Here is an 18,331-nt window from a genome sequence, read left to right as displayed (position 1 = left end):
GACAGCTGTGACTGAGACACATGATTTTACATGCATGTTGTATGACTAGAATAGTATTAAAATAGCTCTCCAGTAGGAGGAAACACTATTAGAATAGTGTTCCTCCTACTGGACAGCTGTGACTGAGACAAGTGATATTACATGCATGCTGTATAACATGTTTTTGTGTTCAGAATTTAAATGTTGTTACCAGTTTTTCTGTCTTTTCCCTGAAAGAACTCATGACATATTGAGCGAAATATATAGGGGTAATAAATTATATTTAGTTTTCTGTTACGTTATGAGATCATTGTTCCAAAAAAATATAGTATGTCTAACATGCATGTCTCTATTAAACAACTAATAAATAAGCATCTCTACTTTCATTAGCCATAAAACTGGACAGGAAAAAAAATACAACATATTAATTCATTATCATCATCATCAAATTCTCAAATCTGTATTACTGGTGGTGGTGGGGGAGGGAGCTACAAGATATTACAATAGTATGATATAAAAAAGTTACCCCATTACAAACTTCGTATTGATAGTTTTCTTCAAATTAATGTTATCTGTCAAGTCAAATATTATCAGATGCTAATTTGTTTATACTTAATTAGGTACAAACCACCATTACAATTTTATACAAAATGAAGTCATGTTGACAAAACAAAAATATCCCCTTATCTTCACGTTTCTATGACTGTTAGTGATTTAATTTAAAAAAATGCACAGTTTTGTTTCACATAAAATCCTGTTTTTTATTATGATCATCATTATCATCAGTCCTCCATTCTTTTGTCTCACACACACACACACAACAATATGGAGGTTTTAAATACCTTATATAACAGGGCAAAATTAATCTGTTCAGATGACAATGCTCTAACCACAGAACTGAACTACATCCTTAGCATGTTCTTAGCCAGTAGCTGCAACCCCCCAAAAATCCGGAAAATATTAAAACCGGTTACCCCCCCCCCCCCCCCACACACACATTTCATAACAAAGGTTACACTAAATCCATCACCATTCCTTACATCTGGGGCACCTCTGAAAAGTTAACCAAAATCCTAAAAAAAATATGACCCGACGACCTGTTACAAACCAAGAAATTGGCATCCCTTATCTGCTCCACCAAAGTCCAGCCACTACCCCTAGACCTACCTGGAGTATGCCAGGTCTCTTGCAGCTATAAACTATTCTACTATACCCAAACAGGCAGGACAGCTAATATCAGGATATCTGAACACAAAGACTACATCCAGTTTCACCCATACAGCCACTCTGGACTTGCAGACCACAAAATATGCTGGAAGAAAGCCACTTTACTACACTGCAGCAAATATAAATACAAAAGATTGTTCATGGAATCAGCCTCACCTTTAAAAAACTTCCCAAACCTCAACAAGTTTGGGTATATGACACTGCCCCAGATTTGGGAAGCTTGCATCATGAGAACATTAGCCCAACAGCCAAGACAATCCAATTTAGCCCACTAAGGGGCATCTCTAGGATTCTAGTAAAAACATTAGTTACTCTCTTCGTCATCATTTGCTTGTTGTTAGTGCCTGCATTATGTTCCCATGAAGATGGCAATGTAACATTGCCGAAATATAGGAAGTATTGATTAAAGTTTTCTTTTAATTAATATTTAGTATATGTTGTAATTTCCTGAAATAATTTGTCATGGTTTACCAATGTATAAGCTTATCTACAAGAATTTTTAGATAAGCTTATAACCCCCCCCCCCTTCACAACAAATAATTTTTTAAATTTTTTGTTATAAAGGGGGGGGGGGGGCGGTTAGCTTCTTAATAGTTTCAGGAAAGCAGTCAGATCAATGAGCTACTGCAACCCAGACTTTTATATATAGTGAAATTTTACAGCTATGAAAATTGTGGACTTAGTGATTTCTGTATTAAGTACATTCAGTTTCAGACTTAATGTTCAACATAACATCGTAAAATTGATCACTTCATTGTCATTTGTAGTGTTACATATTATCTGAGCATTGAACTTCTCATCCTAACATCTGATTATTCCAACCCCCCCCCCCCACACACACACACGCACCAGAACTAAAGGAGTTAAAATGTCATGTAATTCATTGTATCATTTTCATTTCTTATACTTCACTTATTATTATTATTTGGCTACATATTGATTTTCATTAATTTTCACCTTGTATCAAGTTTAACTTATGAATGAAATGAAAAAAATTAGCCTTCTGGACTTATACTATATGTTGACTTATAAGATAAGCCAAAATGTAAATCTGAAAATAACTCAAATAAAGAAATTTTATTTGGAGGAAGCACTTAGTTTACCATTATACACTTTGCAATCATTGGCAAATATATATTTATTTTTGTCTAGGAAGCGATATTGTACGTGGCCTTCTTTTATTTGCTCAAGGAAAACCTCTGGGTGAAAATGGTTTAGATTGGTTAAAAATACATCTGGTGAATTTAACTAGCTTAAAGAAAAGGTAAGATTTACTGTTTATAGTGTAATGAATGCTTAAATGCATTCAGTGTTAACTTTTTTTTCTTCTGTGTTTATTTAATAGTGTTCTATTTTCCTTTCCATACAGTGGTTAACTGATTCTCCATGTGTTCACTTAACATCATCTCTTGTTCTGATTTGAGAATGATTATGAGGACTGTTTTAGAAATATTATTTAATAATTTAACATAAAATAATTTCTTTTATCTCCAAATTTATTACAGCTCTAATCTGTAATTTTTACGTGCATTCACAAATGAACGTTAGCTGTCTGGCTTCATTAATAATGGATAAAAACAACTCAATAATGGATGAACTGATTTTGATGGAACTTGGCATTTAAGACAGAAAAATTACTGTAACAATTGTTCAGCAGTTTTAATATTTGATAAATTAGTCAAATTAAAATAAATGTTTTTACTATGCCAGTTGATTTAGTTTGAGAGGAGACAATGTTTTGTTCCAGAAAGGAGCAGATAGTGTTTTTTTTATTATTATTATTATTATAAGAAGTAAATGATACTCATAAATTCAGATGGAATTAGTGATAACAAGGATAATTAGGATTGTATTTCAATATAATAGAAAACAAAGCTCATTTATCCAGGTACTTTCATCATAACAAGGTTTAAATATGTAGGAAAAGACATTATTTGAGGAACACTTAGAGCATATTATCCAAAATAAGAGTGTAATCATTTTAGGAGACCTTAATGCACAGCTTGGAAAAGAAAGAATAGAACTATAAAAAAAATTTTGGGTCTATTTGATTTTGTTCAAAGAAATAAAAAACAACAAAGATTATTAGATTTTTGCATCAGTAATAAAAATTGGAAACAGATGGTTTAGGAAAGAGAAAGCCACAAATTACAAGGCACAGTGAGAATGGTGAGCAAAATTCAGTTATAGATTATTTCATCCATGTTAAATAATACAACATGGTAGTCATGGACATCAAAGATTTGCCTTCTGTTGCTTTAGATGGAGGTCATAGGCTGCTTAAAGCCTTAAAGATATGGAAAATAAATCTGGCAAGGAAAAAAAGAGAGAGAAAAAAAAAACTTGAAGGTATTGGTGTAAAACAAGATTTTGTGTCTTGGATCAGACCCATGAGTTAATTATAGGTAATATAGATGAGGAATAGGAAACGTTTCTAGATGCAGTGGTAGGAACAGCAAAAAAGGTGTGGAAGAACAAGTGGAAGCAGAAAAGGGAAAGGAAACGTCTAGTGGAATGAAAGAGAGAGAGAGAGAGAGAGAAGTAGTCAAGTCAAAAAATAAAGCTTTTCAAAAGTTCATAAAGACTAAATTCAGTGATAGAATTGCTTATAATCAGAGAAAGAGCCACACACACACAAAATAAAATAATAATTAAAGAGAAGAAGATAAAAAGCTGGTTGAATTTACACATAAATTGGAAGAAGATATTAATGCAAGCAAGAAAATGCTATATGGATTAATTAAAAAATAAAAACAAGAGGATGCAATGAGAAACCAAGTTTTTTTTAAGAAATAGAGATTGAAACCGTGTGACTACTGGAAGAGAGAGAGTACGATGATGTGGCAGCATTAGTTTAGAAATCTGTTAAACGAAGATGCATAGTGAAATAAACCAAAATGAATACAATAATGAGAGAGAATAATGACAATTACCCTATTGGAAATTCCCATAGGGTAGGTGATTTGCCTGTTGAACTCATCAAAGCTTCTTGTAGCTAGGAACAACTGCATACTATTATGTATTAATAGTAGGAAGTGGTTATGTAACATCTTTAGACTGATCTGGAGAAACAAGGTGATATGATACTTGATAATTGGACCAAAGGGACTATTGTTTCACATATAATGGAGGCTCAAGAAGGGAGTGTAACTGTAGAGAAATAACATTATTGTTACACTGTGCAAAGATTCATGAAATGATAATGGACAGGAATAAGATAAAATAAAAGTTATAAGAGAAGAGCTGTTTAGTCTTGAAAAGGTAGATCAAGTGTTGATTTGTTTTTTTGCTGTAAGAGAAAGAAGAAACAACTGCTTTTGCAGATAACAATTGAGCCCTTTCAGAAGAAGAAGAGCTACAGAAGAAACTGGACATGGAACAATGTCACATTGTTCCATTTGTCCAGTGACTCAAAATTGTGGATTACGTATTAATTGTAAGATGAGTAAGAGCATGGTTTTAAATCATACAGAAAATATAAATGTGAATAGTATTAGTCTCAGTGGACAAATCTTGAAGAATAGTAAAAAAAAAAACTTCAGTTATCTTGGAGGTATAGGAATGTGAAGGAATTCACATTCCTGTGCCAAACCTTTCTAGTGCAAGTTGTCCTTATGGAGTCCAAACACTCATCATAGAAGACCCAAAATATCCATACACTATCTGTTATTACCTCTTCTTGACCCCATTATCAGACAAAGTGCTCACGACCAACTCTGGTAACCCATTCCATTTATTCATCACTCCAAAAAAACAAAAAGTCTAGTCCTCACACCACAACTAACCACACTCTTATTCAACTTTTAGAGATGACCTCTTGTTCTGTCCCCCAGCCAAGTGCTGAAAATTTCTGCTGCATCAATCACTTAAAAACCCATTTAAGTAACTTAATTGTTACTATCATATCCCCTTCTTCTTTTCCTGTCAACTAATTACTGCAACCCACAAACTTTCAATCTATTCTAAGAATACATTGAGAGTGTGTTTGCTTCACAGACTTTCCGCAGACCACTCGCCATTGTGGTCACTCCCCCCCTCTGGATTCTTGCCACTGCTTCCTCATCCCAGTAATCCAAATGTGAAGGTATCAAGCCATTATAAAGAGGAATAACAACTTCATCTCTCCTTGTTTATATGTTCTTCAGTAGGCAAGTAATCTTATAATTTGCTTTATAACCTTTGAAGCCTTTGCAGTGTGTCCTCTGAACTTTAACTCTCTGTCTACCACTACTTCTAAATCCCTCACTTCATCTACTTTTTAGAATACAGTTCCATTAATGTGGTACTCAGCTTGTAATCTAGTTATCCCAAAATGCAGAACTTTGCATTTCTCTACATTAAACTGACACCATTATCTTTTCTTCATGCTGATAGCCTATTTAAATCATCCTGCCAGCTCTCCACATTGCCTTGATTATTTATTACTCTATCCAACTTTGCATCATCATCATCATCAGCAAACAACTGAATATTTCCCTTCAGATTATTTCCTACATCATGTATGTGCAAATTAAGCAGTAGTGGTCCTAGCACAGAACCTTATTGCAAACCACTAGTCACCTGCTTTCTCCTAGATTCTTCTCCTCCATATACCGCTTTTTGGTATCTGTTATCCATCATCATATCCACATAACCAGTGTCACGTCCCCATTTGTTTTAATTTGTGCAAGAGTTCCATGTGGTATTCTGTCAAATGCCTTTGACAAAATAAAGGGAATGTAGTCATTCCTTTTATCCGACTCAGCTGTCACTCTATTATAAAAAGTTTGTACATTACTAAGGTATGACTGACCCTTCACAAAGGTGCACTGCCACTTATAGAGTATCATATTCTTATCCACCTATTCCTGAATTCTCTTTTTTGACCAACTTTTCCAGTACCACCAAGTTTACTTTTTACTCATTTTGTCTTATGTAGCAGAGACATGGTAACTAACAAAAAGAGACATACAAGCAATGGAAATAAAAGTTTTAAGGATAATGTAATGTTGGCATAAACAAGGAAAGATAAAATAATAAAAAATGTGTACATTAGGAATGATTTGGGACTAGAAAGTGTTGAAGAAATGCTTGGAAACTTTTTGTTGAAATGGTTTGGACATATCATATTATGAGAATGAATTTAAAACAGATGCCATGAAGAATGTATAATATGAAAATGGAGCAGAAGAGATTAACAAGAAAAGGCAGAAAGATCAGATAAGAGAAGATTTAGAAGAAAAAAAAGATACCTGAACTGGAACAGGGTTCATAAAGAAAGAATTTAAGAAGATAGAAAGTAGTGAAAAGCTTTGATCTGCCTGAACTTATAGTTTTTGTTGGAGCAGTTGTTGATCATCCTTGTAGGTGATTTTAATTACTCTCTTGGAATATTAAACTCTTTCTACCAACAAGTGAATGTAAGCTAACACTAATCTTCTCTTACCAAGTTTCTTAAATTTTGTTTATTAATGTAAACAAGACATTGATCCAGATTATTAACTAAAATATTTTAAGATTGCAATGGCTATTGAAAATGTTGTATGTAGGTTTTACATTGTACATAAAGTTGTAGCATTAGAACAGATTAGGAAATGAGTTTTCTAATTTGTTTGGTAATTCTATAACTTTATAATACTCCTTAAATTAATGATTTTTCTGAGTTTTATTTGCTATCTTTCTATCGAAGAATAAGAAGTCTTTTGCATTCTATATATTATGAAGTAATTATATAATAAGTTTGGATAATGTTATCACATAAATATTAATTTGTATCTTCTTCTTATTGTGCTATCTTCTATCGAAGGTCAGCGACCATCTTGGCAAACAAACTGCGGTCTTGTGCTAATCTGAGCAGTTGTGCACTGCTCTTTCCTGTCCACGTCTTGATGTTGTCAAACCATGATATTCTTTTTCTTCCTCTAGTTCCTTTGCCATCAATTCTTCCTACCAAAATAGTTTGTAGAAGTTGGTATTTGCTGTTTCTCATGATGTGGCCAAGATATGATGTTTTTCGTTTCTTGATTATTTGTACAAGATGTTTAGCTTTTGCCAATGGATTTTAAGACCTCTTCATTGGTAATTTTTTCTGTCCATGATATCTTTAGCATTCTTCTGTATAGCCACATCTCAAAGGCTTCAATTTTCTTGATGGTTGTCACCTTCAATGTCCATGTTTCAACTCCATAGAGCAGAATAGACCACATGTAACATTTCAGCATTCGGCATCTGACTTCCTTGTTTAGGTCTTTATTGCAGAATAGTGTTCTCATTTTCATGAAGGACTGCCGTGCAACTTCAATCCTTGTCTTTATATCTATTTCTGGATCCCACCGTTCATTAAGCCAACAACCAAGATATTTATGTATATCTTGACACTTGATCAATATTTTTCCCATTGAGTGTCAGTTTCATTGATGAGGCTGGATGTTTGCTGATGATCATGTATTTTGTCTTGTTGATGTTTATATTTATTCCCATTCTTTGGCTTTTTATGTATACTCTGTCAATGAGTTTTTGGAGATCCATAATGTTATCTGCAATTAGCACGGTGTCATCTGCATATCGTAGGTTGTTAACAATCTTTCCATTTATTGTGATTCCCTCTGGACATTCTTCCAATGCTTTTTTAAAGATTACCTCTGCGTATATGTTGAACAGGAGTGGTGAGAGCACACATCCTTGTCTCACTCCTCTTTTGATGTTAATATCACTGGTGGTAATGTTGTCTAATTGAACGGTAGCTGACTGATTCCAATACAGATTTGTTATTAGTCTTATGTCTTATTCGTCTGGCCTTGTTTGTTGAAGGACTTCTATTAAGTTAGTGTGTCTGACTTTGTCGAATGCTTTTTCAAAATCTATGAAACACATAAAGACAGATTTCTGTTTTTCTATGCTTTTTTTGTATCAATATTTGGGTACAGAAAAGGGCCTCTCTAGTACCAAAACCATTCCGAAAGCCGAATTGTGTTTCACTTAGAGTTTCTTCACTTTTTCTATAAATGCAATTCTGAATTACTTTCAAAAATATTTTTAATGTTTGGCTCATTAGACTAATAAGTCGGAAGTCACTACAGGAATTCGCTTTGGGTTTCTTTGGGATAGTGATAAATGTAGATTTGAGCCAGTCTGATGGAAATTCATCATTTTCATATATTTCATTAAATAGTTTTTCAAGAAGTTTGATGTTATCTGGTTCTATTAATTTTAAAAATTCTGTTTGCACACCATCTGGTCCACTGGCTTTTCCTGTTTTACTTTTTCGTATAGCATTCTCTATTTCGCATTTCATGATTGCTGGTCCTTGAATGTTATCTTTTATATTTATAGGCTTCTGTCTAGTATCATTGAAAAGTTCTGTTACATATTTTATCCAAATCTGTGCTTTATTCTCTTCTTCTAGAACTATTTTTCCATTTTCGTCTCTTAGAGACACTATTTGCTTTTTCCTCAGTTTTCCGGAAATTTCGTTGATTTTCTTCATGTTTCTTCTGAAGCAGTTCAATTTCAGTACATAAATTTTTCATCCAATTTTCCTTGGCTTCTTTTATTTTTTTCTTGATGATGATATGTTTTTCTGTATACCTGGCTATGTCTTTGTTTTTGTACATTCTTCTTGTATCAATAAGAAAAAGAATCTCATCTGTCATCCATTCCTGTTGTTTTATATTATTCACATAACCTACTTCTTCAATACTTGTTGTTACGATGGCATTCTTTAAGCTATTCCAAAGAGATTCCACACTTTTATTTTCTTCTATGTTAATCTGTTGTAATCGCAGGTTAAGCTGTGTCTTGCCACTTTTATTTATGTTCGGGTCTTTCAGTTTTTCTACATCAATTTTCTTTTTCTTCTTTTGTGATTTTTTAGCTGATTTTAATCTAAGACGTACTTCTGCAACTATGGGATTGTAGTCTGATGAGATATCTGCTCCAGGATAAGTCTTTGCACTCTTTATACTACTGTGGAATCTTTTATTTATCAGTATATAATCAATTTGATTTCGGACAATGTTATGTTGGTTATCTTGAGGCGATTTCCAAGTGTACAGTCTTCTGGGTGGAAGTTTAAACCAGGTATTTGCTATTGTTAGATCTTCTTCCTGACAGAACTGGACTAGGCGATCTCCTCTGTCATTTCTGGTGCCTAAGCCAAGTTCGCCAACAATTTCTCCATCACCCCCTCTTCCTACTTTTGCATTGAAGTCCATCACTATGTTTATATCATGTTTCTTTGTTAGGTTTTTAATCTCTTTTAGGTGTTCATAAAACTCTTCAACATCTTCTTCATTTTTGTCAGCTGTGGGTGTATAAGCTTGGATGATATTTATATTAACGGGGTTTCCCTTAAGTTGTAACAGCATTATCCTTTCAGAAAATGGAATCCAATTTAGTACTGATTTATTGATTTCTTCATCTACTATTGCAGCTACACCTTGTATACTTTATTTAATGTATACTAAATGTATACTAAATTATTAATATAATTAATTTGTATACTTTACTGTATATACAGATGGCAGCTTTGTTGACTTTCTCCTTAATACCATGTTACTTATTGCATCATTTGCCTACCACTGCTTACTTGCAATTGTGATCACGAAATATTTAATTGTTTGAATATTTTTGACTTTTGGTTAAATCTTCTTGAGAGAGAGACCAGCAATGCATATAGTTGGCTGCATCTGCTGGCTAGGTGATGAGGGAATATGTGGATTGTATGAATTGACAAATTAGTACAGTGAGTGCATGGGATGTAATTATTATGTAGCACTTCAACTATGCAGAGAGAGATTAGGAGGAAAGTTCAAGTGAAGGAAAGGAAATGGAATTTCTGCAGCTATTAAAAGCTAATGACATAAAACAACATATGATGGAGAGGAACTCAGGGTGTGAGTGCTGCATCTGTTGGTAACATACAGAGGATTGGCTCCATAAACAATGTATTCCTGTGACTAAGAGAGTGATTGTGCCCTGCCGTCTTTGCTTGAGAAGTTGCCAAACATGAAATTTTTAGTTAAGCAGTGCCTCGGAAATGTTCAAAGAGCATTTAAAAGCAGAAATATTGGACCATATACCTAGGCTGATGAGGAAAAATCACATAGGAGTTAAATGGCAAAGTAGCATTAAGAAGCAATGGCAAAGAAAGAAAATGTTGTGTGGAAGATATATAAAGAGATCATAATCAACAGGCTCATGTAAACGAGCCTGTTGATTATGATTATAATCAACAGGCTCATTTACATGAGCCTGTTGATTATAATCATAATCAACAAAAGGTAATAACCAGCATGGTAAAGAAAGCAAAATCAGAATATGAGTGAATTGGCTGAGCAGGCCAAACAAAATTCCGAAGAGTTCTTTTGCTGTGTGCAATGAGTAAAGGCAGAATGATTATGGTAGACAAACTTTAATGCAAATTTTAAAGTAAAAGAAATGGCAGAATTACTGAGTGATCACTGTGAGGATATATAATCTAGGTGGAGATATTTCATTGACAGATGTGACAACAGGGCCTGATGTGGAATGGTAAATGAACTGTAGATACATAGGATAATGCAAAATCTTAATGCAGATACCACCATTGGATATCAGTCAGTGTATTACAAGAACGTGCAAAGGAATTGTCAGTAACTTTTACCAAACTTTTAATTTAAATCTCAGGTTTAGTAAGGGTCCCAAGGGAGGACAAAATAGATGCATTGTATGAAGGAAACTCCAAAACTGAGATATTGAACTATAGACTGATCAGTATTACAGTAGTGATGCTTAAAGTATTGAAGAAGTTTATCAAAGGCAGAATTCAGGAGTTGGGGAAATAGGAATACAATACTTTATGGGGAGACTAGCATGGCTTTGTGAAGGATAGGTTTTGTCCATAATTTATTTATTTCCTATAAAACGTGACTGTTGAATAAACAGAGTTGAGTAAAGGAATAGCTACACAAATACTGCTGGACTTTGCAAGGACATTTAACAGGATACCGCATGGAACTTCTAAATAAATTGATGCAAATTTGGATGGATTTGAAGCATATTAACACTATCCAACCTTAAAAGGTCAGGATGCTTAAAAATACTAGGTGCAAATAAAAAATGAAACTAACAATCATACAAAATATCACAGCATTCTGTTTATTAGATGCTGCTTCATTGCCCTAACCTGCAAAGTCAGAGCAGCACAGGGACCTATGAATAGAACATTTGCCAGACTAAACACTGTCAGTAACATTCATGGAGAACTTCTGATGTCAGAACTAAAATGTACAAAATTCCAAGCACTCATTAGCTGTTATTCACTGACATCACAAAATGCAGGGTAGGATTCTACCATACACTAATATAATCATATATTAGTGTATGGTAGAATCCAGGAGAAGGCAGATGAATAGTGGAGGGGTAAACAGAAGTGGCCAAGTAGATGGTTCTTTACTTGACCACTTCAGTTTAATTTGTGCATTAATGATATAGGAAATGATTTGAGGAGGAATATCCAATTGTGCCAGTGATGCAAGACTCACTAAGGCTAGTTAACAAATGATCATGAGATTTGATTTAAATATAGTGACAGTAAGTGAAAAATAATTTGCCAGTTTCATGTGGCTAAATGTAAGGTCACTTCAGAATGAAATGGAACTACATAGTATAAGCTATGTTCTATACGGATGGAACCAGATTGCAGAAAACTGATGAGGCTAGAAATTTTGGGGAGTGATGGCAGATAGGGAATTGAAATTTGAAGAGCATATTCCAAAAGAGAGCAGAATAGCTCATAGGATCAGCTGAAGAACAACATACTGACAAGCAGGGGAGTTTATTATCCCTCCTTATGAGGCTTTGATATGGCCATATCTATACTACTGTTCATATATATGACTGTCTGAGTTTCTTTGGCATGAAAAAGTGAAGGAGTCAATCCAGAGACAAGTGACTAAGATAGTGTGAGGGTCAGTGATGGCAAACCTATGACACAACGTTTTGAGTGACATGCCAGCATTCACCAACACCTGATAACAATAAATTTCAGTTTATAATCAATTTAGAAGTTTAGAAAGACAATTAAAATAATTAAGTATCTGGATGTAGTAGTATACACTACTATGGAATTAAATGATTTCCAATGGTTACAAATTGAAGGATTAGAGCTTTAGTTAGCAGAGTTCCAGACCAGCATCTGACTCAAGTGTTTGTTGACCTGAGGTCTCAATTGAGGATCTGGAAAGAAATCGCCTGCAGAATGAAGAGTGCCACTACAAACAAGAAATATTGAATGCTTGGAACTGAATACTGGAAACCTTTAGCAACCTTAAAAATCTAGCAATGCCTTTACTCACAATTTTTCTCTCTACATACTCTTGCAAGACCTTATTCTTGGCATTAAACAACATTAAAATGAACAAAAGAAACCGACTGACAGATGAAGTTAGTATTGCTTGCTTGGTCTTGAAGTGCACAACGTACCTACCTTCAGTTTCAGACTTATCCATTAAGATTCAGCAATAAAAAAAAAGTCATTAATTGATGTTAATCAAATCAAATACAATGTTCCATATATATATTAGTTCAATTTAAAATTACTATTAAAAGTAGGGTAATTTTTAGTACATAATTTTAAGTCCAATTATCAGTTATCATTTTCACTGTAAATCACTGATTTTTTCATTATTATTATTATTTTACATGTGTCTGAGTTTGTTTTACTTGTATTTTATTTTTGTAATTATTTGACATTTCAATATATAATGCATAATGCCACACATGATTGGACTGTATTTTTTTAAATAATTGAATGTGCAAAGAATTGTTTCTCTTTTTTTTTTTTTTTTTTTTTTTTTTTTTTTTTTTTTTTTTGGGAGGGGGGGGGGGGGCATGCCAGCATTGTCAAGTTAAGCATTTTCCGAATTTTTGACATGCTGACCTTAAAAGATTCGCCATTACTGTGTAGGTCTATGGAATTCTTGCTATAAGAATGGATTGATAATGTTTGGGTTACAAAATGGTTAATAATTAGCAAATTGGTTAATGGAAAAGAGAAGTATGATAACATCATATGAGTTATAAAGTGGGTTTTATAGGATTGATATAGAAGAACTTTTTGAATACCTGACAGGTCAAGAGAGAACAGGATCAACCCTAGAAATTGTTAAGCATGTATGCTTATCAAGAGCATTCATAGCACAGGAATAAAAAATGGAAAATAGTCATTGTCCTTGGCTAGAAAGACCTAGATTTGAATTCACTCTAAGTTGTAAAGAATTTTTATCAGGCCTTTCAATTGAAGTTGAGTTAGCAGTCTCATGTGAAAGTGCTAGGTTTTTGCTTTCCAAAATTTGGATTTTTTTCATCGCACAAAACAGGCCAACCAAGCATTCAAGTGACAGCCATAATACGCTGTGCTGATAGGATTAACCATCCTGTTAAAGCATTAATTAAATTTCAAGGAATCAAATTACTTGGCTGTGATAGGCCATTGAGCCAAACATGCAAGGGGAAAATGGGAAAATGTGGTCAGCAAGATCATGAGGACTCCATTTTTTTCCTCCCCTCTTGGAAAGTGGTAGATGAGTGGAATTGAGTGCCAGTATTGTTTGTTAGTGCTCTATCAGTGAATGAGTTCAAGAGAAGTATGATGTGTGTGAATAATACTTATTATAGTGTGGGCCTCTGACAGTGAGTCTTCAACTACATGGAGATTTCAGTGAAGTAATAATTTCCTCTTGGCATTACATGTTTACTAACTTATCCTAAAGATGTTGATAAACATGTGCATTTTATTTTATTCTTGCTAAATGCCATGTCTCTGTTTTCATTTAATTACATTGCATTATGCTATTGATGTGTTGGCTGTATAAAATATATAGACTATTTCCATACTTATAGATAATTTGCATCAAGTATGTGCCATGTCCCATCCACATTCTTAAGCAGAATGCGGATGGGATGGGATGAAAATTCTCTCAAAGCAAAAACCAAAATCCAAAAATTAGACATAACAGGAAATTAATTATATCATTGTTTTCACTCTTGTTTTACTCATGTATAAGTAAACACAAATTTGTACCAAAAATATCTTCATGACTAAGCTACATGTATATGCAGAACAACTGACTTCACATCAATTGTTCTTAATTCTTGATAGGTTGCTATTTGATGATTTAGCATGAGTAATACATTGGCTACATCCAGTCTGATGTTGTTGGCAATATGGTTGGGAAGGCTGAGGATACCTTGTTCTACTTGGATCATTATTTCCTCTGCAGACAAAGAATTTTGAAGAATACAATGTCAGCACATCAAGAAATATGAAAATCTACTAAAAAAACTCAGCTTTCAAGTCTCAACTACCTCCTAACACAGTAGTAAATGTATCATCCTTCACCCTGAAACAATTAAGTGCACTTGCACATGGCCATAACTATCCACCAGCACCTAAAAAAATTCCTGGAGAAGAAATAATGATAGAAGTAGAACAAGATATCCTCATTCTACTTGGATCATTATTTCGAATGAGGCAAAAAATTATAAACAACAGAATAGTAATTACCAAAGCAGATAAGGGAAATACCACCGTGGTTTTAAACCAGTTAAATTACACAGGTAAGCTTTCCTCCTTACTTCTAAACCATTCTACCTGCCTTCTTATAGACTATGATCCCACCACTACACAGATCAGAACTCTATAGGCTCCTTAAAAAGGTTACCTCATCGCCTGTGGAAGTCACAGACTAACCTTGTTGGTTAGGACTCACATTCAGAGTTAGGGCTCACATTAGGACTATTGCATCACCCACAGAAAAAGCCAATCTCCTGGCTTCACACTTTGCCTCCAATGCATGCATAACTGACATGGTAAATGCCCCCAACTATTCCAGCTGCCCAGCTGCATTGCCCCTATATCCTTTTACAGAAAGAGATCCAAAAAATATTGTCTAAATTAGACACAAAAATAGTTTCCTGTCCCTGATGGCATTCCTCGAATTGTCCTGAGCTCCACTGACAACAGCACTGATTCCTATCCTGCCTGTATATACTCTCTTACTCCACCATTGGTATTCTACAGCCTGGAAACTGGCCTATATTCAACCCATTCCCAAGAAGGGTGACAACATATCTCATTCATCTCAGTCCTATCTAAAGTAATGGAGAAACCATCAATTCCTAATCCTACACTACCTTGAAGGCATCCAGTTAATAAACGACCACCAGTATGGATTCCATCACTGCCTATCAACAGGAGATCTACTCACTTATATCATCCATCTCTGGACAAATGCCATGGAGAAGTTGGGCAAATCTCAAGTGGTTGCACTTGATATCTCCAAAGCTTTTGACCAGATCTGGCACAAAGGCTTACTAAACAAACTCCCATCATTTGGTCTGTCTCAAGACTTCTGCAGTTGGATTGCCAGTTTTCTGTCTTGATGTACACTATGTGTGATGGTAGATGGTTCCTTAATCCTCTCACCATTCAACTAATGTCGGGATTTCATAAGGTTCTGTTTTCTCAACAACCCCTCTTCCTTCTATATATCAATGACCTACTTCGGTTGACCTTCATGTACGCAATTTTGCGATGACAGCACATTGCACTCCTCCCTTTTATTTGATAAACCTTACTCTGCACAACTCGACCTACAGAACATCAACCACCACTGCCATCAATTGTGATCTCCAAGCCATCCTGCAATGGCGCTCAGATAACCTTGTCAATTACAATGCTAGTAAAGCCCACTTCTGTCTTATTTCTCACAAAAAAGTACCATTTTCTTCCAGTATTATTTTTGATAACATTCAAATTTCCAGATAACATGAGATCTCTCATCTTGGAATCACCCAGACATCAAGCCTCTCCTGGCATAAATACATCACAACCATTGCATCCTCAGCTTCTAAAAAACTAGGATTTCTCTTTCATTCATGATGCTACTTCACCTCTGAACAGCTGTTAACCTTGTACAAATCACAAATCTGCCCAGCTATCGAATACTGCTCTCACATTTGGAGTGGGGCTCCTAAGAGCTCCCTCAAATGCTTGACTCAATACAGGGGAGAGCAATTAGATTGATTTATGACCCATCTCTTATCAACTCACTCCTCCCACTTTCACACAGACATTTGGTTTCTGCAATTTGTGCATTCCATAAATATTTCCATGGAAAATTTTCATCTTAAATACGTCATAAATGGGGAGGGAGGGGGGATCAGTCTGCAAGATTTGAGGTAACCAGTGGTGTGCCTCAAGGATCAGCCCTTGGTTCATTGATATTCAGTCTACACATTAATGACATTAGGAAGGATTTGACATGTGACTACAACTATTTTCCAATGATGCAAAGATAGGTAAGGTAATTAGGAGTGCTGCTGATATGCAGTACTTGCAGAATGATTTGAATAGGCTGGAATTGTGGGCATGTGAAAATGACTGTCGTTTCAGTGTTAATAAACATAAGGTCATGCCTTTAGTGTGAGTAGATATCCAATGTCGTATTAGATTGGTGGGACTAGAAGAAACTGATCAGGCTAGGGATCTTGGAGGTTTTAGTAGACAGGAAGTTGAAGTTCAAGGTCATATAGCAAAAATTGTAAATTTAACTCAGAGAATAATTGCAATGCTAAAATGAACCTTGCCATGTAAAGATAAGGACGTTATTTTTCCTCTTTATGCTGTCTTGATAAGACCTCACTTGGATTATTGTGCATGTCTGGTCTGGTTTCTGTAATGATTCTGATAGATTGCAAAGGAGAGTGTCAGAAATGATATCAGGATTGTGGAATAGTGAATATGAAGACAGATTGAGAATTTGTAGACACTAGCAAACAGGAGAAAGAGGGATTATTTGATCGAGACTTAAACGTCTGAAAAGGTTATACAGAATTTCGGTAGATGGTATTTTTAATTTTATGGAGGATGGAGAAAGGACGTGAGGTCATCCTTGTAAGTTGAGAGCGAATGCTGTCAAGAAGGAGGGAGGTAGATTTCTCTCTCTCTTAAGAGTGGTGCATGATTGGAATGCCGTTGGATGTTGTGTGTGTGTGTGTGCGCGCAAGTAGCATGAATGAATTTAAGAACAGATATGACAGCTGGTGCAAATAATGTGGCCTATCTCGATGAGTTCCTGACTCACTGGAGGGGTCTCTCATAATATGAAAGGCTATTGCTCAAATCTGTCTCAGCCCTGAAAAACTTTACAAACCTCAACAAATTTGTGTACATGAGACTTCCCCAAATTTGGGAAACATTCATTCTAAGATCTTCAGTACAATTGCGAAGACTACCCAATTTAAACCACTAGGGGGGACACCATTTAGGACCTAAAGTGGTTGTTTTTGGTGATCCTAATGATGGCAATGTAATGTTGCCAAAATATAGAAAATATAATTTAAAGTTTTTATAATTAATATTTTAGTATACATTGTTATTTCCTGAAAAATGATAGGACCATTTGCTCCATGTGGAAACATATAAGCAACACGTTCCTGAAACATTAACAGTGTCAGTGTTCTTTGACATGGAAAAAAACTTGTTACACAGCCTGGAGATATAGCATATTAAAAGACGTATATAACCTAGATCTCAGAGGATACCATATCATTTTTATTAAAAACTTTCTTTCCTCCTAAATCTTTCAAATCCATGTGGGAAGTATTCCATGTTGGTCATATCAAGAAGCGAGTGTTCCTCAAGTGTGACATTCTTTACTGTCAAAGTTAATTCAATTATGGAACAGCTTTCTCCCACAGTAGGTAATGCTCTATATGTTGATAACTTCACATGCATTTTTGGAAATTATGGAGACAACTACCGTGTTTGAATAAAAACTTTAGTTTAATATAACTAAAATCTACAATTCGAAGTTTCGACCTTTATGTCAAGGTCATCTTCTGGAGCGTACAAATATACACAAGAAACAAGCTATACTACAATCAAACAAGAGTTTGATTGTAGTATATGATGACCTTGACATAAAGATGATGACCTTGACATAAAGGTCGAAACGTCGAATTGTAGATTTTAGTTATATTAAACTAAAGTTTTTATTCAAACACGGTAGTTGTCTCCATAATTTCCAAAAATGCATTCGGATCACCATGCAAGCCTAAAAGAAATGACTTCACAGTTTACTGTCACTCTTGTAACATAAGT

The 18,331-nt window shown here is 34.7% G+C and overlaps 1 protein-coding gene across 1 annotated transcript in view; it reads left to right on the top strand.

Annotated features, from left to right (window-relative positions):
* PolrMT (mitochondrial RNA polymerase) overlaps positions 1–18,331 on the top strand; it is a 603,530-nt gene that overhangs the window by 386,705 nt on the left and 198,494 nt on the right. The window contains exon 21 of the mRNA XM_090391417.1: positions 2,359–2,470. Coding sequence (XP_090247543.1) covers positions 2,359–2,470 — 112 coding nt within the window. The remainder of the gene's footprint in view (positions 1–2,358; positions 2,471–18,331) is intronic.

The sequence above is a fragment of the Typopeltis vanoorti genome, chromosome 4 (assembly GCF_054136105.1).
Source record: "Typopeltis vanoorti isolate ZY-2024b chromosome 4, IOZ_Tvanoo_1.0, whole genome shotgun sequence".
Classification (NCBI taxonomy): Eukaryota; Metazoa; Arthropoda; class Arachnida; order Uropygi; family Thelyphonidae; genus Typopeltis; species Typopeltis vanoorti.
This window is presented reverse-complemented; position numbering and strand designations above follow the sequence as displayed.